General features: G+C 37.6%; 3 protein-coding genes across 4 annotated transcripts; all 3 read right to left on the bottom strand.

Moving 5' to 3' along the window:
- Positions 1 to 7,832: 7,832 nt before the first annotated feature.
- LOC115964281 (pectinesterase 2-like) lies at positions 7,833 to 9,951 on the bottom strand. Its single transcript, XM_031083623.1, has 2 exons — positions 9,756 to 9,951; positions 7,833 to 8,533 (listed from the first exon to the last, which is right to left on the bottom strand). Exons 1-2 carry the CDS (start codon positions 9,949 to 9,951, stop codon positions 7,833 to 7,835), a joined length of 897 nt encoding a protein of 298 aa, XP_030939483.1.
- An 885-nt stretch (positions 9,952 to 10,836) lies between these two features.
- On the bottom strand, positions 10,837 to 13,327 carry LOC115965038 (epoxide hydrolase A-like). The gene is made up of 4 exons (XM_031084247.1): positions 12,906 to 13,327; positions 12,633 to 12,815; positions 11,931 to 12,172; positions 10,837 to 11,278 (listed from the first exon to the last, which is right to left on the bottom strand). Exons 1-4 carry the CDS (start codon positions 13,194 to 13,196, stop codon positions 11,029 to 11,031), a joined length of 966 nt encoding a protein of 321 aa, XP_030940107.1. The 5' UTR covers positions 13,197 to 13,327; the 3' UTR covers positions 10,837 to 11,028.
- A 1,081-nt stretch (positions 13,328 to 14,408) lies between these two features.
- On the bottom strand, positions 14,409 to 18,448 carry LOC115965896 (epoxide hydrolase A-like). Of its 2 annotated transcripts, XM_031085190.1 has the most exons (5): positions 17,640 to 18,448; positions 16,200 to 16,910; positions 15,931 to 16,113; positions 15,551 to 15,792; positions 14,409 to 14,822 (listed from the first exon to the last, which is right to left on the bottom strand). In XM_031085190.1, exons 2-5 carry the CDS (start codon positions 16,479 to 16,481, stop codon positions 14,573 to 14,575), a joined length of 957 nt encoding a protein of 318 aa, XP_030941050.1. In that variant the 5' UTR covers positions 16,482 to 16,910; positions 17,640 to 18,448; the 3' UTR covers positions 14,409 to 14,572. The 2 variants fall into 2 exon arrangements, with proteins under 2 accessions (XP_030941050.1, XP_030941049.1); XM_031085189.1 differs by lacking the exon at positions 17,640 to 18,448 and having other exon boundaries at positions 16,200 to 17,176.
- Between the last annotated feature and the right edge of the window lie 2,709 nt (positions 18,449 to 21,157).

Below are 21,157 nucleotides of genomic sequence, written 5' to 3'. Positions count from 1 at the left end.
CATGCTTTCTAATATGAGGCTTTTGCTTATATATATATATATATATATATATATATTTGATTGATTACAAAAGAGTTTTATGGTTGACAAGTCTAATGAGGATCTGACTAATTAAAACAATCTATGAGAGGCTTCAGTCTTACCCAAATGCTTAAGTAAGCAACAAAGTCATGTTCAACTTTGAGGCCAATTCGTTTTGTGGATAATATAGTGTCTATGTTTAGGGGGGCTGAAAGGTGCTGAAAGGTTTAGATCTAACGGGGCAGCTGCCTCAATAAATTTTGAGCGATGACAATATTTCAATGACTAATAGCTATTTGACAATATAAATTTACTGGGATTCTCTAGAATTGGTCTTTTACATAACAAGATAAATTTACTTCTTTTTTGTACCCTTTACCTTTTTGTAGTCATTTTCATCTTTATGGTGTATTCAACTGAAAACTACAACTCTAACGGGCCATGGAGCTGATGAAGGAAATAACTAGCCCTACTTTTACTGTAATTGCATCTTACGATGATATTTTGGTTTGGCTTGGTTTTTAAGGCCACTATAGTTTATAGAATCAGTGTGTTATCAGATGTAGGTCCTTGTTCATAATCAATCCAATTTAATCAGATTTGATTTCGTATTAGGTTTGTTATTTTTTAAAACTAACATAATTCTATTCAACACTATTTGTAACTCTAAGAATCAAATTAAAATGTTAACATGGAAAAATATGGGCTTTCAAAAGTTTACATAGCAAAATTAGAAAAAGTCATAAAAATAAAAGGCTTTGTATAATAATGATAATAATAATAACAATTGTACGGTGTACGGCCATAGACCCACTTACATTGGGCCCAGGCCCAAGGAAATTTGGATATCACCAAGCCCAAGACTAAAGTTAGTATCGGCCCATTGCTCATAAGCTCGGTATACGAACACACCTTGCACATAAGGTGCTTGGGGAGTATCCTTACCTTGTTCGACAATATGCCGATATCCCGAGAATGCCCTTGGGAACCACGCTGCCAAACAATTTTTGGAGGCTAGCACCAATTCTAACGGTTTCAACCCCATTTCCGATGGAGCATATTCCAAGTTAGGAATAATCAACTTGGGCCCCTCCCACACGAGTGGGATTAGGGGGGCAATGATGATCCCTCCACTATCCTAAAGCTATAAATAAGAAAGAGCAAGGAGGGAAAAGGGGTTGGACAATTGGAAGGTAAGAGAAAAGAGAGAGAAAGAGAGAACACACAAGCATGAGAGCATAAGGGAGAGGAAAGGCATCACGACAAGAGGGTAATTCCTCTTTGAAGCTCACCTGGGATCTACCCAGGGTAGGAAACCCAATACCCACAATATAAGTAAATTGTAAGCCCAAAACAGTAAATCCTGTTAGGGAGGAGGAATCTTGGGTACGTACAATAATAATAATAATAATAATAATAAAGATTAATTTCTCATTATTAACCTCATTAAAGTTCTATTAAATTTTTCTAGATTATGCACGCAAGATTTTAATTAGTTTTTTCAATAAACTAGTTATCATTTTTATTGTTGGACTTATTTGATATTAATAAAGTACATAAAAAGTACTACTATCATTGTATCATTCAATAATTTATAAATTTACCACCACACATTCTTAGTGCGATAGTCACTTCACAAGTATAAGTGCTTGTGAGGTGTGAGGGGTAAGAGTCGGGATTCAAGTCTCCAGGAAGGAGTTTCACACATATATACACTTAGATTAGGTTAGAGTAGAATTCTATCTTATATAAAAAATAATAATAATTTATAAATTTTAATTCACATTAAGTGCTACTTAAACAAAAAATTAATTCATACCTATTCACATAGCTACATATCACTTTTTTAATTAATATTGTCATTTAAGTTTTCTATAAATATTTTTTTGAAAAGGAAACTTTCATTCAATTATAATAACGAAATATCATGAAACAAAGCCGCCAAAGCGGGTGGAGGAGAATCCTCAATCCAAACTAAATCCTCATCTAAATCTCTAGCAAATTGGGCAAGAACATGTGCCACTGTATTCGCTCCCCTCCTAATTTGATTAGTCCTAGCCCAATATAACCCATGTATCAAGTGGCGAATATCATCCACCACACATCCAAGATAAGAATTGTTAGGGAGAGACGAAGAAATGGCTTGAATGGCATTAGCATTATCACCCTCAATTATCAAACTTGAAAACCTAGCATCAATGGCAAACTCCAACGATCTTCTACAGGCCATCAACTCAGCTTCTTCACTGTTTTCTGCACTTGGTCCAATAGTAGACATTGCAGCCATAACCTCCCCCCTTATCATTTTGAATAATGGTACCTATACCTGTTCTGTTCAGCCCCGAAAACATAGCAGCATCAAAGTTTAGCTTGTAAACATCCAGCGGTGGAGGTTGCCACTGATCAGAAATATTTTGCACAGTCTGAGCCATTGTCAACTGCACCTGAGCTTGCTGAAATTCCATAATATAGTCCTCTGCTCGCTTGTTAAGGCATTTAGGATCCTTTAATTTACCTCCATGCACAACACAGTTTCGCTGGTTCCAAATAATCCAGGCCTGCACCCAGAACAGCTCCAGCTCTTCAACCATTAACCTGTCCACTAGAAACTCCATTAGTTGAAGTGTATCACGAAAAACAGAGGGACCTTTCTGCAACTTGGAAATGCTACCAGCCCATACGTCTTGCACCGCAGCACATTCCCACAAAGCATGAGTTGTTGTCTCCACCTCTCCGGTACACAGTTGACAATTATCTTCATTTATGATTGTCCGGAGTGACAAATTGTAGGATGTTGGTAAAATATCATGGCAAGCTCTCCATCCAAATATTTTGACTTTATTTGGAATTTTAAGCTTCCACAATACCGGCCAAATTATTCTCCCAGCACAGCCACTTGAAGTCTCGGCCCTGTCTCCATGGAGTTGAAGCTGTCTAGCAAGCTTATATGCAGACTTAACAGAAAAATTACCGCTCCTGTTGTGCAGCCAATAAATTGAGTCTAGAACATTTCTTTGACTGAGGGGGATTCTACAAATAGCCTTTGCATCTTTTCTATGAAACATTCCCATAATCATGTCTCTCCTCCATATATGTAATTCTGGATCAATCAAATCAGATACTGCTAAATCTCCAATCAGCTCATGTCTTGGGTACAGAATTTTATTAGTGGGATGGTTAGGAAGCCACCTATCCCCTACAACACTTATAGAAGACCCATTACCAACTCTCCAACAAGAACCCGATCTAAGAATAGGCAAGGCAGCCAATATACTTCTCCACACATAGGAACACCCAGGCGATTCTTTGGCCTCTAGAAACGAAGTCCGAGGGAAATATCTTGCTTTGAAACACCTGTATAGCAAAGAGTCATTCCCTTGGATCAAACGCCAACCCTGTTTAGCCAACATGGCTAAATTAAAATCTCTCAAGTCCCGAAAACCCATACCACCCTCCTTTTTTGGAATTGACAGCTTATCCCACCTCTTCCAGTGGATTTTTCTTTCATCACCCACTTGACCCAACCAGAATCTGGCACACATGCTATTCAATTCATCACAGAGCTTCCTAGGAAGCTGGAACACACTCATTGTGTAAGTAGGAATAGATTGGGCCACCGCCTTTATCAAAATTTCCTTACCGGCTCTTGATAACACTAAACCTTTCCAACCTTGCAGCTTCTTCCAGATTCGATCTTTTAAATAAGAAAAGGTATGATATTTAGCTCTTCCAATCAAAGTTGGCAGCCCTAGATAAGATTCAAATCTCTCCACCTCCTTCACCCCCAGAATCTGCAGCATCTGTTGCCTTTGACTTCCTGTGGTATTACTGCTGAAATAAACTGAGATTTCTCCAAATTCACACATTGCCCTAAAGCCTGTGCATATGTTTGAAGAATTTCCATTATAGCTTGCCCCTCATTTTGTACAGCTTGACAAAACAATAGAGAATCATCAGCAAATAATAAGTTAGTAATACTGGGTGCCCCTCTACATATGGAAACCCCTTTTATCTTCCCTTCAATTTCTGCTTTTGCCAACAGAGCCGTAAAGCCTTCTGCACATAAGAGAAACAGATATGGTGATAATGGATCACCCTGTCGTATTCCTCTTGATGGATGTATCATACCATAAGGTTTACCATTCACTAGGATAGAGAATGTTGGAGTAATGACACAACTCATCACCCTCTCTATCCACAATGTTGGGAAACCCATCCTTTCCATAACCCCTTTAAGAAACTGCCACTCTACATGATCATAGGCTTTCCTAACATCTAATTTCAATGCCAAAGACCCTTTCTTCCCCTTCTTCCTAGCATGCATTGTGTGTAGTGTTTCATATGCCACCAAGACATTATCTGTAATCAATCTCCCTGGAACAAAGGCACTCTGGGTGAGCGAGACTATAAATGGAAGCACCTGTTTCAATCTGTTTGCCAAAACTTTTAACATAATCTTATAAATCACATTACATAAACTTATAGGTCTAAAATCAGACATTTTTTCAGGATTTTTCACTTTCGGAATAAGAACTATGTTTGTGTGATTTATCTCAGGTAACATGTGACCATTATTTAAGAAATCCAAAACAGCCATAACAACATCATCACCCACTATATGCTAGAATTTTTGAAAAAAAAGGGCATTCATACCATCAGGTCCAGGAGCTTTAGTAGGTCCCATCTGAAATAAGGCCGCCCTCACTTCGTCTGCAATAAACTCCCCAGACAAAGTCTCCTGCATTTCTTCAGTCACCATCTGTGGAACAGCATACAAACACTCCTCCATCCGGTCACTTGCTCCTGCCTGAAATAGGTTTTCAAAATAATCAGAGGCTACTGCCACCACCTCTTCTACGTCTTCTACCCGTTGCCCTTGGCTATTTTTGATACCCCGGATATGATTCTTTCTCCTCCTTTGTGAAACCTTGGAATGAAAGAATTTAGTATTTTTATCACCATGCCGCAACCATGAAATTCTAGACCTTTGGGCCCAATAAATTTCCTGTTTTTGGAGAAGCTCGTCCATCTTTTTGTTCAACTCTAGATATTCAGCCTTGCCATCAGGGGTCATCTCCTCTTCATTTAACCTATCCAGCCTCTTCTGAATCTCTTTGATTGCCTCTTTATCCGGAGTTGTTCTGACCGAGCCCCACTTCATTAATTCTGAACCACAAAATTGTATCTTCTTCAAAGTTGAAGCCAATCCTTGCTCTACAACCAACTCACTATCCCAGGCCTCCTTTACCATAGCCTCATAGTCCTTCATGAGTAGCCAAGACTCCTCAAATTTAAATCCTCTCTCCCTTCTTTGTGGTACAAAAGATTGAACCTGCAAAAGAATTGGTAAATGATCTGAGGCATGAGTGGAAAGGTGCAGTACTTTGCTCATTTGAAATTTCTCAATCCAGTCTTTATTGGCCACAGCTCTATCCAATCTGATTTTAGTATTTGCCTCACCCGGTCTCCTATTATTCCATGTAAAAGGATATCCTTTATAGCCTAAATCCTGCAGCTGACAAGACTCCAAAGCAGCCCTAAATGCATCAACTTGTGAATATTGTGGTGGTCTTCTACTTTTCTTCTCAGAGGCATGTAAAAAAGTGTTAAAATCCCCTACAACCAGCCAAGGTCCTTCCACAAATGTCTTCAAATATTCCAACAATCTCCAAGACTTTTCCTTCTATTGAGCCTCTGGCCATCCATAGAAGCAAGTCAAAAACCATCTAACGCCATCTTCCTCTGTAACTACGGCCAAAACATGGTTCACAGTGTAGTTAATGACCTCCAATGTGATAGAATTTTTCCACAAAAATGCTAATCCTTCGCCCGAATCAGGATGCTTGACAATAACTTTATTTTGATACGGCAAATTTCCATATAAACTTTCAAAACCATCTCTATCCAGTCTAGTTTCCATCAGAAAACAGACTGTGGGAGCTTGTTCCCTCACAATCTTGCGAAGGCTACGACCTGTCCAAGGGTTCCCAAGCCCTTGGCAGTTCCAGCTTAACAGCCTCATTGCTTCCGGCAAGGGTGACTGACCACCCCCCCGATAAATCTTCTGAAACTCCACCTGCATTGACTACCTTCCCTCTCTTGTGTTCATTCCCATCAACCTGCTCACCAACATCATCTCTTATGTCTCTCTTCCCAAGTGTTGGGAGTGTGATTGCACGGGCTAAACCACTAAGCCCAAACTCCATTCTATTAAACCGGGTCCATGTAGATTTGGGCTTGAAATTAGGCAGCCCAGCTTCATCCAAATATAGCTGATTGGTGTGTGGCACGTGCTCAACAAATTCCACTGACTTGGACATTACTTGCTCCTCATTCACAGTAGCACTTTTAACTTCATTCTCAGTCCACGTATTTAAATTAGGCATGCTATTGTATGTTAACTGAATATCCGGGTTTAAAATTACTGCCCCAAACTTATGCTCCTCCACGTCAGCACGTTTTGCATCCAATACGGTATCAGCTTGCATGGAATCCATAGCTGGTCCTGATTTCTCGGCGTCCACTTCATCAACTTCCTTAGGGTTTTCAGCCGCCGTCTGCATGGAAGCAGCCACCGGAACTTGTACCTGACAATGGACTGCCTCTTCGCTGTTTCCAGTGACTATAGCCGGACTGACTTGCCAAGACCTTTCCTTTTGCTGGTCCACCTCCACTCTAACCTCTTCCCTGTCGTTTGTCCTACAAGAAGGAGATCTAGTCCGATTTCCCATGGCCTTAAGCCAGTCCCCATATTGACAAAAAACCTCCTCATCGTTCTTGGTTGCTGCGAAATAGAGAGCACAATGCCTTAAGTCATGGCCGAGCAAACCACAAAAGTGACAAAACAAAGGGAGGCGCTCATATTTGAACGTGACCCAGTGACTCTTGCCATCAGAACCAGCCAAGAAAGCCCCTCGCCGGATTGGTTTTGCTATTGGAATAGCAACCTTGACTCTCATAAAGTAACTCTGTCCCTCAACCCTCTGTTTTTTCTCAACCTCTACCATTGAACCTAATCTACTTCCCACAGTTTCTGCAATTTTAGGCGACACCAAATCAAACAGGGTGCCCTAGATTTGCACCCAAAGAGCAACCAAATCAAACCTAACATTATCTGTCGTCATCCCCGCTTTCCAACGAGTCAACAACAAAACCTGATTATCAAAGGACCACGGCCCTCCCTTAAACACCCGATCCATCTCAAACTCAGTTTGAAACTTGAGTTGAAAAAGATTTGTTCCCACTTCTATCATCTGTAAACCTTCCTCCAAACCCCATGCTCTTTTCAACGTAGTTATGGCTGCCTTCCTATTAAACGGCCGACAAGTGAGAAACTTTCCAATCAAACTAAGGGCACAACTCTCCATCCCTTCTTTGCACCCTTCCTCTGGAATCTCGATGACCTCTTCCTCCTCTGAAGTCAACTTCATCTTCTCCAAAATACTCGTAACATCGTCTGCCATGGTAGCCAGATTAAGAAAAGAAAAAAAGCAAACCCTTAAGAAACCCTAAGGGAGGAATATCTCGTAGTACCGAGAGAGAGAGAGCTCCTACAAACGAGGAGAGCGGGTTATTTTTCCATGACAATTTGTAGTTTAAGAGAGAGAGAGTAATATCTATGTATAGCACGAGTAATAAGCTAGTATAAAATAAAAGAAAAATAATGAAATTAAACAAAAACCATTTAAAAAAAAAAAAAAAAAAAACTTAAGATATTCAAAGGGAACAATTATCATAACTTATTCAACACATTGTAAATTATTTTATTGGACAATTGTTGATTTTTATTTTAATATATACAATATTGATCACTATCCTATTAGACCGGGAACAAAAGGAATTCCCGAACTTGGTAGCCAAATAGTTCCATTGATAAAGTTTTCAACAGTATAGGGTTTCACTTCTTCAGAGTTTTTGGCAATATGATACCCAGGCCATTGAACCCTTCCTTTAGTATTAGCTCCTGGGCCACGGTTGGCATATTCTATGTAATTTAGTGTGGACAATGCTTTCTTATCACCACTCTCAAGCCACCCTTCAGGGTCTATCAACTTATCAAGAAAACTTTCCATTACAATGGTTTGAGAACAGTTATACCATGGCCTCCCTAAGTAAGCTCTGGTTTGGTTTAGGTAGGGTTCAAGATCTTTGTCAGCCTTAATAGTGCAATTGTGTAGCACTATTCCATTTGTGTCATTGACCTTTCCACGACCTTGGGCTGTAATCACAAGTAAGTTGCCTGAGTTTGAGCGTTTTCTCAGATAAATGTTACAGTTTTGGAAGACAACATGTGCGAATCCAAATATGAAATCTACTGTGCCATAGATATCACATTCGCGGAAGAAGTGAATGCCATATGCAGTCAACAATGTATCTTGGTATCCTTGTATAGAACATTGATAAAGTGCAATTCTGTCACCGGCTAATCTAAGTGCCACAGCTTGGCCACCATCGGGTCCTACATAATTCACAAATCCGATGCCTTTGACCAACACATCGTTGGCACTAATATCTGAACGAAGAAACATAAGTAAAAATAATCAATAATTGGGGAGGGGGAAATCCTTTTTACTTAACAGAAAGAAAAATTCTAGGAATTAAACGTTTGAACCATAACTTTTATCAGGGACAAACCTAGAATTTTAAGCTAACGGAGGCCAAAGTATAAAGTAATTAAAAAAAATTAAAAAAAACTCCAAATAAGCATTATTAAAAAATTATAAATACTCAAAATCATTATTTTTAAATACATTAAGATGTAATCATTTACTAACAAAGACAAAAACAAAAACAAAATAATACCTTTTTTTTTTTAATACTAGGCTGGCTAGGAATTTTTTTTTTTTTTTTTGGTGTGTGTGTGGAAGTTAGAGCATTCACAGTGGTGGTGCTAAAAATTTTAGCTATTAGCATCTCAAAAAACTACTTTATCTATTTGACAACTTCACTTTACAATACATCCAATATCAAATGTTCTATTATTTTTTTTATCACTTTATCTAAAATAATATAAACAACTCATTAAAATAATAAAGGAAGAGAGAGAATTTAAGTTTTTTAATTGAAGGAAGAGATATAATCTTGATAAAATATTGTATTTTATTTTCAACAACTTGCTATAGTCAACTAGTATTTATACCAGTTTAGCAAAAAATTTAGCTTTAACTTCTCCAATAACACATGATTTTTTGGTTCTTTGGTGATAAAATAGTTTTGTTTTGCTAAAATACAATCACCATTATAAATGTTTTTATTGTTTTTGTTAAGTTTTTGGGTTGGATAGTTGCTATTTGGATGGTGCTAGTTAGGCTTATTGAAGAGAATGGAGACTTAAGGTTTTAAAAGGCCTAACTACAAAAATTAAACATATAATAACTATAAAAAAATAAAAATAAAAATTGGACCCAAGGGGGCCAGGCCCCCTTAGGCTCCCACATGGGTCCGTCCTTGACTCTTATGTAGCCAATTGTGAGTGGTGGATCCATATGAAAGTAATTGTTTGCCACTCATGATCAATCACTTCAACAAATTAGAACTAAAACTGTGACCAATGGTATAGCCGTAGAAGAATTGTTGTAGAATGAATAAGGTTGTATATAAATATAAAGATGTACGTAAAAATACAGTAGCTGAAAATTAATAAGTGAATAAGACATTACCCACTGTAGCCGAATCTGAAGTTGAGCGAACAGTTTTTGCGCTATTGTTGAATTGAATAATTGTTTTGTCCATACCTTCTCCAATGAGGACTAAATTTGACTTATTTTGTCCTATAAAAATGGCTTCATTGTATGTTCCTGCTTTTATTAAAACCACATATGGATCATTTCTATTAACTGGTATCTGTGAGATGGCTTCGCTGATTGTACCAAAGTTACCACTGCCATCAGTGGCAACTGTGACATTGGGAGTGCCATAAGTGGCAACCATGACATTAGGAGGGCAAGAGAGAAGGCTACCAAACAGGGAAAATAGTGTGAATGCAAATACTAACATATTAGTATCTAGTGCCATGGGGAAAACAAGTAATCAGAGAGACCGAATTTGAACTTCTAAATTCTAATGTAGAGTGTGCAAAACCATGAACAGTATTACAGTCTATTTATAATGTCGAGGCAATGAGAAAACACTCTCCTTGTGCACCTGTAAATCCATAAAGTCCTTTGTTGACGTTTTCATTAGTGTGAAAAATTATCTTTGTTTCTCATCATTATTACTTTCTAGTAATAATTAATATTATGGGAGTCCCTTTTGCTAGTTTAAGATAAAGAACCCCCCTAACCATTACTGATGAAAGCATTTGATTGCATGGACATTTCCTATCAATACAGTTTTTTTTTTTTTTTTTTTGGGGGGGGGGGGGGATAGATAGAATTGCTGCATGGAAATTGCCTATCAAGATATGTTATATTTGATAGATAGGATTGCTTGCATGGAAATTGGGCTATCATATCATAGCTTTTTTTTTTAGATAGGATTATTATTCATAACAAGTACGAATTTCTTTTGAAAACTGCGAAGTTTTCATAGTCATGAAATATTAATTTCTAGTAGTAGTTAATATCGTGCATCCCTTTTATTCGTTGATGATAATGAACTCTCCTAATAATTAATGACCATGAGATGCATTATACGTACTGATGAAAGCATTTGCTTGCATGGAAATTGCTTACCAAGGCTTTTTTCTTTTCTTTTTTTTGGTTATAGATAGGATTTGTTTGAATGGAGATTAAGCTATCAAAGGGCTTTTATTTTTTTGCATAGATAGGATTGTTTCTTTTGCATGGACATTAGGCTATAGATAGAATTTTTTTTGTTTTGGATAGATAGGATTATTCATAACGAGTACAAAAAATTTGTAAGTTTTCATAGCATTGATTATTAATTTCTAGTATAGAATAAACATGTATGATGGAGAATATCTAATAATCAAAGATTGCCTACATGTATAATAATTATTGAAGAAGAAATTAAGGCACAACTCTGCTTCAAACACCAGGAAATCCATTAATCCATGGTAAATTTGCGAAGGAAAGAAAGTATTTCATCCGAGACTTCTTGAGCTTTCTCCTGTTGGATAAAATGGTGTCCATCTATAATAACAACTTCGAGGTTGGGGACAAATCTCTTGAAAACATCTCCCGTCACATATTCCCTTGTACCAATGGATTCAAAACCAATATCTTTGTCACCTATTATGAACTTTGTTGGGACAGTAATTTTTGATCCTTGCCATGGTGCCAGAAGTTCCCAATTCCTGTCACATTTTGGAAGTAGCTGATTAAACATAGTAACGGTACGGGCCTCCAATGTTCATAAAAATTTAGGAGATTTAAGTTTATGTGGGATTGACCAATCCAAATTTCAGTCAGTATAAGATGATTCATTTCTAGGAGGCTTGTAAGTTTTGACTTTTGAGCATTTAGAATTCAGTTTTAGATGACTTGGTCAATAATATCTCCTTAATTATACCCAAATGAACATTAGGAGTCAATGAGGTATATCTCCAGCCAAGTAATAAAATAAATAAAAACCTATGCTGCGATTTTGCAGACACAATTTGTTTATTTATTTGTTAAAATAATTAATGAGAATGAGAAAATTAAGCATATGAATGACCAGGTTTAAGTTCCAAATCCACCTCAATCTAGAAAAATAATCATTTACTTTGCAGAGAAATGTATTTCGATTTTTATTTTTATTTTTTTTGCATTCTGCATTTTGCTAAATGTGCCCAGAATTTGTTATTTCATATTGCTACTCCTTTTAGTTATGCTGCAATCCAATATTTTTATTAGATGCTGTTATCCTAACTCAAGCTCATGGATTGAATTATTGAAAGTAATTTGCTTGATTGCATCTCTTTTGAATGTTAAAATTAGGAAGTCCCAAGGTGTGTATGGACTTACAGGTTCATGGCTCGATAATAATTGAGAGGACCTGTGAAGCCAGACTCTTGGAACTTGTCAGCATAGACCTGGAGTTCCTCCTCAGTAATCCATTTTGGCAACACTGATTGTGTCTCTAGATAATCAATGATTTCCATCCCCGGAGGAGCTACCAGATAATCTGTCTTGGTTAAGAGCAAGAACTTCTTCATCACCGTCAAATAATCATACCTTGCAAAAGCCCTCTCTGCTCTTCCCGGCTCCTACTCAACCAAACACATCATTTAGACATTTACCAACTAATTATAGTCGCATACAATACAAGTATCTAACATATGTACATACATTATACATTACACATGAAAATGTATTTCTGAAGTACAGCTAATGTGCTATTCCAAGTCCAAGCCAATAAAAACACGTCACCTAATATACATATGTGCATCTCTGTGTTGAGTAACACAGTCAAATAAAAATCTTATGTTTTACACTAAATGTTACATTTTATACTTCACCAATCATAGAGTCTCATACTTTTTTTTCTTTTTCTTTTTTTCATGTTATAAATTAACCATAATTTAAAATGTATACATGTATATATGTATATATATATATATAAAAAGACAGATGACATACTCTTTGTTAGTGAAGCATAAAGTGAAATATAAGAGTGGGATAGACGATATGTATTTCACATACATATACAAATATAGGCATATATACCTGGAACTGATAGACGTAGCAACCATCACCAAAAAGTTCTCTGCAGTAATCAACAACTCCAGAAGTTTGAGATCTTTGAAAGTATGGAGCAGATAGATTAACTAGCGCCTTAACTCTATCTGGCCTGAACAAGCTCAAATACCACCCAGCAGTCGCTCCCCAATCATGACCCACCACAAATACCTTTTCAGTTAATAAAATTATTAAGACAGAGATACATGCCTATATAGTTATATTGATATACAAATCTATATGCATGCATATAAATCATACCTGTTGTTCACCAAAATGGTCAAGTAGGCCTATGAGGTCACCCACAAGATGTATTAGAGAGTATGAGTTGGGATTGAGAGGTGAGTCAGAGTCACCATAGCCTCTTAAGTCAGGTGCAACCACATGATAACCATGATTGGCCAAGAAGCTGATTTGGTGGCGCCATGAATACCAAGTTTCAGGGAAGCCATGAAGAAGAAGCACTAGTGGTCCTGTCCCTTGCTCTGCTACATGTATCCATATCCCGTTGGTTTTGACCCTTTGGTGATTCACATTGATTAACTCACTCATGGTCTCTCTCTGGCTTCTCTCAAACCCCACACAGAGGGAGAGAGGGAGAGAGAGAGAAAAAAAAAGAGAGAGTGGTGCTCAATCAAATCAATGGCGGCTCAATCAGCATGATTGTGAATAATTGAATTGTATTGTATTAGAAATTTTTAGGAGGTTGGTGAGTTTGGTTGTAAAAGTCAAATTTGATAACTTTGACGCACGTACACTAGGCAAAGAAATGGAATGACTAGTTTTATGACCAACGCGCTTTTACACGCTTGATTTTCAAACCACGGAGGGAAATAATCAAATAGAGCTTTCACATTCATATTCTCAAAAAAATAAGTAGAGCTTTCACATGTCAATAATATATGAGTTGAAATGGTTCTAGCAAAGCTGAAATTTATTGTGTATTCTTTTTTTTTTTTTTTTGGATAAAGGTGTACTACATAATTATTTCACATAAATTTGAGTCTTATATAAAATCCATTTTCATGTGAGTGAGGTATAGTATACTAAATGTACGGAACAATTTCTCCTAATAGCGGGCTGTGACGGGAATACATGGAAAACAGTATGAAAAATCACTAGCTGGTGAAGACAAATACCTAGTTGAATTCCTATATATAAGGCTGGCCATTTACAAATTTGTACACATAAAGCATAGTCCCCGACTGGTACTCTAAAAATCAACCTTCATTAGCTAAAAGGTTGTCTGTATTTCAAATTCAAAAAAGTGAAAAATAAAACAATATACATAAATCCATTCCATATTTTTACAGCACATTTGTTGAAAGCAAGGTGGTTCTCAGCAACAGGGAAAGCTTCAAGATGCAGCTGTGGCAAGTAGCGGTGATCAAGTGGTTACTGATGAATCAGGATGGGCTAGCAAAGAATTAATGGACCTGATTGAAGCAGTACCTTACTATGATCAATTCATCCGTTCATTCGAGGAGATGAAGTAGTTGCAAAATTGATTAGCTAAGACACACGTATACCATTTAGATAGGATTTGTTGTAACTGCTTTTCCCTCCATTTTGGGAGTTTGCTATTTTGTTTAGCTTGCTTAGATCATGTATATATAGGAGTAGTGGTAGTGAATTATATTCATTGGATTGTATTCATTTTCTCTGATCAATAAAATTCAGTTTTCTGTTTAGAGAGAGAGAGAGTTCTGGAATTTTACTACATTTTTGGAGCCAAGAGAGAAGAAGATCAATTACACTAAATTTTTGCCTCAAGATAAAGCTAATGTAACTTGTTAATAGGCAGCCATCAGAAATTGTTTGTGCTATGTATAAGAATTAAGAAGTTGAATTTTTTATTCAAGATTGCTTACATGATATAATTATCACAGATGCAGGTTACAAATACAATTAAACTAAAGACAAATCCATTAGTCCACAGAAATTTTGGAAAGAAAGGAAAGAATTTCGTGTGAGACTTCTTGAGCTTTCTCTTGATGGATAAAATGGTGACCATCTAGAATAACAACTTCGAGGTTGGGGACAAGGCTCTTGAAAACATCTCCTTCCACATATTCCTTTGTGCCAAGGGTTTCAAAACCAATATCTTTGTCACCAGCAATGAACTTCGTTGGAACGGTTATTTTTGATCCTTGCCATGGTGCAAGATACTCCCAATTCCTGTCATCATTTCAATGGTAACATAACTAAGGCATGGGCAACAATATAGGTAAATCAAAGGCTTAGGCTGATGGACCTTATTCGGAAAAATCATGGAGGACCTTATTCTGATGTTATTAAAGAAGACAAATATTAACATGCCTCATCTTTATACTAGCCCAAACATTGCCATTCTTCCTTGCCACTTCAAAGTATAAAATTTTATTTCTGTTGTTCCAATGAAATTGTCTTGGACAATAATTTACAAATATTTCTCAAATGATAATTTCTGAAAAGGTCATATTGGTCCTATGCTAGTCTGCAAATATTTCTCTCAAGAAGTATCTGTTGTTTCGTGTGAGAATTTTACGGTAGATATGGATTGATTGTTGTTGTTGTATGTGGATTGAACAACTACTTAAGTTGAATCTTGACAAACATAATCATTTCAAAGATGAATTAGAGCTTGTACATTCCGGGGGGTCAATGGTCAACACACCTTAAAACAAATCAGTTGTGCTCATCAGATGGAAATATGCTCTAGTGATAGAGAAACTTATATGCAAACAAATTAAGATGTAAATTAGATAATAACGTGTGTGGAAGCTTTCACAGCAGACGTTCCAAGAGATTTGTTTCAATCCTTATCATTTTTCTTGTATTTTGAATTAAACAAAGAAAGTTTTATTTCAGAAATCAATCTTAGATTAAAAGGGAAATTTTTTTTGAAGACTAGTGATTATACTTACAAATCCATGGCACGGTAATAGTTGAAAGGACCAGTAAAACCAGATTCCAGAAATTTGTCTGCATAGACCTGGAGGTCCTCTTCAGTTATCCATGATGGCAACAATGATGGAGTCTCCAGATAATCAATGATCTCCATGCCTGGAGGAGCTACCAGATTATCTGTTCTGTTTAAGAGCAAGAACTTCTTCATCACTGTCAAATAATCATACCTTGCAAATGACCACTCTGCTCTTCCTGGTTCCTTCTCAAACAACCCCACAAAAAGCTCCAATTATATACAATCCTATACATGTCCCTATATTGTAGTGGTACATGCATACATGAAAAAATCAAAAAGGCAAGCACATATGAATGTTGGCATATGGGGAAGTAGGAGTACCTGGAATTGAAAGACATGACTTCCTTCTCCAATCATTTGTCTGACAGATTCAATAGGTTTAGTATTTGGAGATCTTGGAAAGTATGGAACATTTAAAGTGACTAGTCCCTTCACTCTATCAGGCCTAAATAGGCTCAAATGCCATCCAGCAATTGCTCCCCAGTCAGTTCCCACCACAAATGCCTTCCCAAATCACAAAAATTAGAACAGTTAAAATCCCTCTTATTACAAACAAACACATACATATACATATAAACATAGTATAGTACCTGTTGTTGACCAAAATGGTCAAGAAGGCCAATAAGGTCTCCAACAAGGTGCACGACCGTGTAGGAGTTGGGGCTGAGTGGAGAATCAGAGTCCCCATAGCCTCTCATATCAGGTGCAACCACATGATAGCCATGGTTAGCCAAGTATGTTATCTGGTGGCGCCAAGAGTACCAAATCTCTGGGAATCCATGAAGCAGAAGAACAAGTGGCCCTTTCCCTTGTTCTGCTATATGCATCCATATCCCGTTGGTTTTGATCCTTTGGTGGTTAACTTCACTCATGATCCTAACTCCTCAAATTTCACACGCATACATACCCAAAGACAAGAATTGTTCAATGATTGCAAGCCATGGTAAGGGTCTTCATAAATGATTTATAAAAATTGCATCTTGCTTTGGAGAAAGACGCAAAAGTTGTTTAATATGATGGCAAAGCATGATGGCAAGAGTCAAAGGCGAGAAATTTGACTTTAAATTAAGGGAAAAGAAGTTACTTATCCCATATATTATTAGGTGGGAGCACGGTCCAAGTGCAGTAGGTGATCCGCTTATAAAATGAATCCATGTGTCATGCACATAATTTTTTCTCACATTGAATAATTCTTTCTTTTACCAAATTCTGAGAGTGAGACACACTTCAAGTGAAGCAGAATGCAGCAAACATGCCAAAAGGCCCAAAACTCCCTTTACTAAGGAACTATTTCAATTTCTCTACCCAAAAAAAAAAAAAAAAAAATGAATTACTTCAATGGTAATTGAAAACTTTTACAGAACAATTATACACACGACAAGCATGTATACTATTGAAATGAGAATGGTAAGACCACTTTGCAGCCAAATCAACAGCAGAGACAAAATTTAACCGTGTGGACATTAGCACCACTTTATTATTAGAAAACAGAAAAAGGATCAATGGATTAAATTTATGTGCAGGTATTGTACCAAACACCTCTCATCTTCTCACCTGGGAAACAACCCCCCCCCCCCCCCCAAACAACAAAAAAAAAAAATATATATATATATATATATATATGAGGAGTTCATTAGCAACCAATTGTTGCTCTTCCTTTACATTCAGACTACAGCTACTGAGAAGTGAGAACAAAAAGAACAGAAACAAATTTTTAGTAGATTAATGATTATCAAAGTTTTATGGACATTGATTACACAACTAATGATGGAGAATCCTCCCTTCACACATATATCCTTCCAACCCCCAATTCTTCAATGTCTAGGATTTTGATCATTGAACTATCCAAGCCTAAAACTTTGTCAAACTAAAAGCCATATTTAAAAAAAAACAATTGATGTATATCTCCAACGATCAAGGACTAGAACTTCTCAAACTACTCACTAAAATCGCGGGAGGGGGGGGGGGGGGGGGGGGGGATTAATAAAGGGGAAAATATTTGCACGCAAAGAAAGAAAATGCAAACAAACCTTAGTCCCACACTGCCCAAAAACAAAAAACAAGACCACTTCATATGCGATGGAGTCCAACTTGCCAATCGCCGAGCTCGGTAGTGTGAGCTTGTAACCTAAGCAGGGGCATAAGGGTAATGGAACAATGGTCCAACTCGACTGGTCGGGTGCGAGGGGGCTTAATGCTAGCTTGCCCGTTCCAAGCCAAGGGTTTGAATCATGCGACTTGAGCGAAGGCTCTGGGTTTCGTGGTTCTTAGAGAGGAGGGCATTGCGTCAGGCTGGTTTCACAGAGCAGCGACAACCTCCCGCCCCTGGCAGTGGAAGGATTACGGACTGGCGCCTCTCCGTACCCATCAAGGCCCGATGAGTTGAACCTGAATGGACCATTACCTTTTTGTGAGACATTGGATTTTTGCTTTATCTACTCTTTCCTCTAGAAAATTTTGCCAATCGTGGTGATTTTATGTTTTCCATTCACAAAGAGAGATAAAAAGGACAAAAAATAATATTTCAATAAAATTTTTTCAAGGAAGATTATGAATCAGGCTTGTGAGGGGATGAGGATATGAGAATACATATAAGGAATTAGGCACTATGCTGAGGAAATGAACTTGGGAAAGCACCAGCAAAATGTCCTCGGAAAAATACAAGTAATCTTATGCAAGTGCAGAGAGACTACAATGGACAAGGATTCTGAGAATGCCAACATGCCCTCCAAAACCCGAGAACCAAGGCTAAATGTTGTTGGGTGCAAACCGAGGGCGAAGAGAAAGATTTGTCGTTGAGCGAGGAAGAAAGGAAAGCAGATGGAGAAAGCAACCATCGCCTCTGCATTTAATGCACTCAACCACTTAGCTAGCCTATATTAATGAGGAAATGACCTATAAATAGTATCCACCAAGCTCATACCTCAATGTAAAAACCTTTTAGTAAGGTATTGATGGGACAAATATCAAGAAAATTTGATCCTAACCTTCCAAATGTAGGGCTTATATACATCTTGGCTGATTATATAAAACCAAGAAGCCCCTGGATCGGGGATGGATTTCTTGAGACTTAAAAACTATTTATAACCTCTATCTGGGACTAAACTCGAGGACCCCGATATAAGCATTTCAAGATTGTTCCTTATCAAATGTCACTTGTCTACACTTGGAATTAATTCTAACACACCCATTTAAATATTTTCATCTTGTTAAGGGCATTTAAGGTTGATTGAGCATCTCACTTCTTAAAAATTAATTGTGTGAGCAAAAGTAGCAAGTTAGTACCTGACATAATCATTACTTACTTTTTGCCTGCCACAAGGCTGAAATGCAATTATTCCGAAATTTTTGAAAACAATGTTATTTTCATGCTAATAAATTTGTTTCAAATTACTCCCAACTTCTTTGAATTTTTTTGGACAAAATTGCAATTTTGATCAATTGTTATGTCTCAAATCTTATTTCCCCCCTTTTCTTTTATAATGTTGTGGTGGGCCTTTTTGAATCATGGGCTGGACTATTCTTGCCATACTGAGGCCCAGAAATTCTGGGGTAAGAGAGTCGGAACTGACTTAATTGAAACTCACCTTAAACCAACTTTTGCACAAGTTAGGACCCTTTGCAGAGATCTTGGTTACGTGCTCACGGCAAGAGATGCTATCATAAAAATGTTACGGCATGAGACACACAATATAACATGATAATAAACGAGAATATACTGCCAACCAAAAATAATATTTAAACGACATAGCAAGAGGAGAATACAATAGTATGAGTACGGTAGAAATAAGTTAGCAATAATGAAAAGAATAATGTTAAATGCTTAAACGATCATGATAAAAGAAGGGAAGGAGATTAGTTTGCTGAACTTGGCTCCTTAGCATATTTAAGTCCAAGAAATGAACCAATCTCCAATGTGGGCAATCTTACAAGGAAATCCCACCATAGAAATTGCCTACTTTGAAAGAATAGGCCTAAGTGGCTTATTCTCAAATCCTTTAACTTGCTAGAGAGTAGGCTATTAAAAGGGAGAGAAGGGAGTAGCCTATTGGTGCATGCCTTATTACACTCTTACTTTTCTCACTTCATTTCCTACTCTCTTGTTTTTCTTTCTTTTTCTATTTATCCTCTCTGTTCTTCTTCTACTTTCTATTTCTCCCTCATTTCTATGTTTCCTGCCGTTCTTCCTTGTTTTTCTGTTTTTGTTTACTGTGCATAGCTAAGGCCCTTTTATACTACCTGTCGTGATGAGATTTACCATTTTACCCATCAACTACTTTTGGTTTGGTGTGGGTGTCCTTCCCGGGCCACCCACTAGTTTGCTGGCTACTCAGCCAACACCATTACCCTGCACTGGTTGTGCCACGTTCCATTCCCAGACAAAAAGAGTTTTGTTTATTTCTTGCTTTCCGTACCATTCCCATCTGGATAAGGATTGGGTATTCTCTCTTACTAACTCCTATGGTATGCACCTAGTGATTCCAGCTCATCTTTTTCTCTTTTAGGTGGTATGTCATCCCAGCAAGACATTTCCCCCAAAAAAGACTGAGCGGGATTCCCAGAATAAACTCCCCCCTTCTCCTCACCACTAGACCATATCCTTCTTACCTTTGACCCATGGCCCGTCACGCCTGTATTGGCTAAGTGCAAGTGGGTAGTGCTTGAGCTTTATGCGTGCTCCACTCTCATGTGAGTCCATGACTTACTTGTTGTTCATGCGTTTGCCATTGCCTGGGGTTTATCTAGTCTTGCTACGCGTTCTGATGCTTATTTTTAACCCTTTATGGTGTGGATAAGTCATTGGGTCTTCATTCTTTGCATCTCGTTTCTTCTTTGGGCTAGGTCTTACTTGGGTATGGGCCATTTCTTCTTCAATTCAACCCCGGTCTCCTTTTCCTTCTGTTTTGTGGGTTGACTAATACTTCTGCCACGCCACTGCACTGTTTCTGCCATGATATCGCTTAATTGTGTTTACTGGGCCTCCTTTAGGCCTGCCGTGTATTTTTTCTTCACTTAGTTTGCATTGCCTAGCATTTCTGCTGGGTTAGTTTTCATATTATCCTAGGCTTCCTTGGCCTATTTTATTTCTTTGGGCATCCTCAGCCTGTTTCATTCCTTTGGACATCCTTGGCCCATTCCATTCTTTCATTCCCATAGGGTTTTGCTAAATCTTTCGGGCTTCCCCGGCCCAATTACTATATCCTTAGCTTTTGGGGTTTGTTGGCCTTTGCACCAATCCCATTTACTAATTTCTTTCTTTGGGCTCCTCCAGCCCATCTTTGCTCACTTTCTACTTCTTATGGGCTTACTAATTCCTTCTCTGGGCTCTCCTGGACCAGTTTGCTTTTTTTGGGGCCTTTTTTACTGCTTTATAGGCATGTGGACTATTATTCTTGTCATTCAGGCTTAATGATTTTTTTTCTTTTCTTATTTTGCTAATTCTTCTTTCTTCACTCCTTTTTATATTATTGGGCTTTTTCTTATTATTGGGTCCTTTTGCCAAAGTGGGCATCAACAAATGTAATTCAAAATATATGCGTTAAGAAAA

The sequence above is a fragment of the Quercus lobata genome, chromosome 10 (genome assembly GCF_001633185.2).
Source record: "Quercus lobata isolate SW786 chromosome 10, ValleyOak3.0 Primary Assembly, whole genome shotgun sequence".
NCBI lineage: Eukaryota > Viridiplantae > Streptophyta > Magnoliopsida > Fagales > Fagaceae > Quercus > Quercus lobata.
This window is presented reverse-complemented; position numbering and strand designations above follow the sequence as displayed.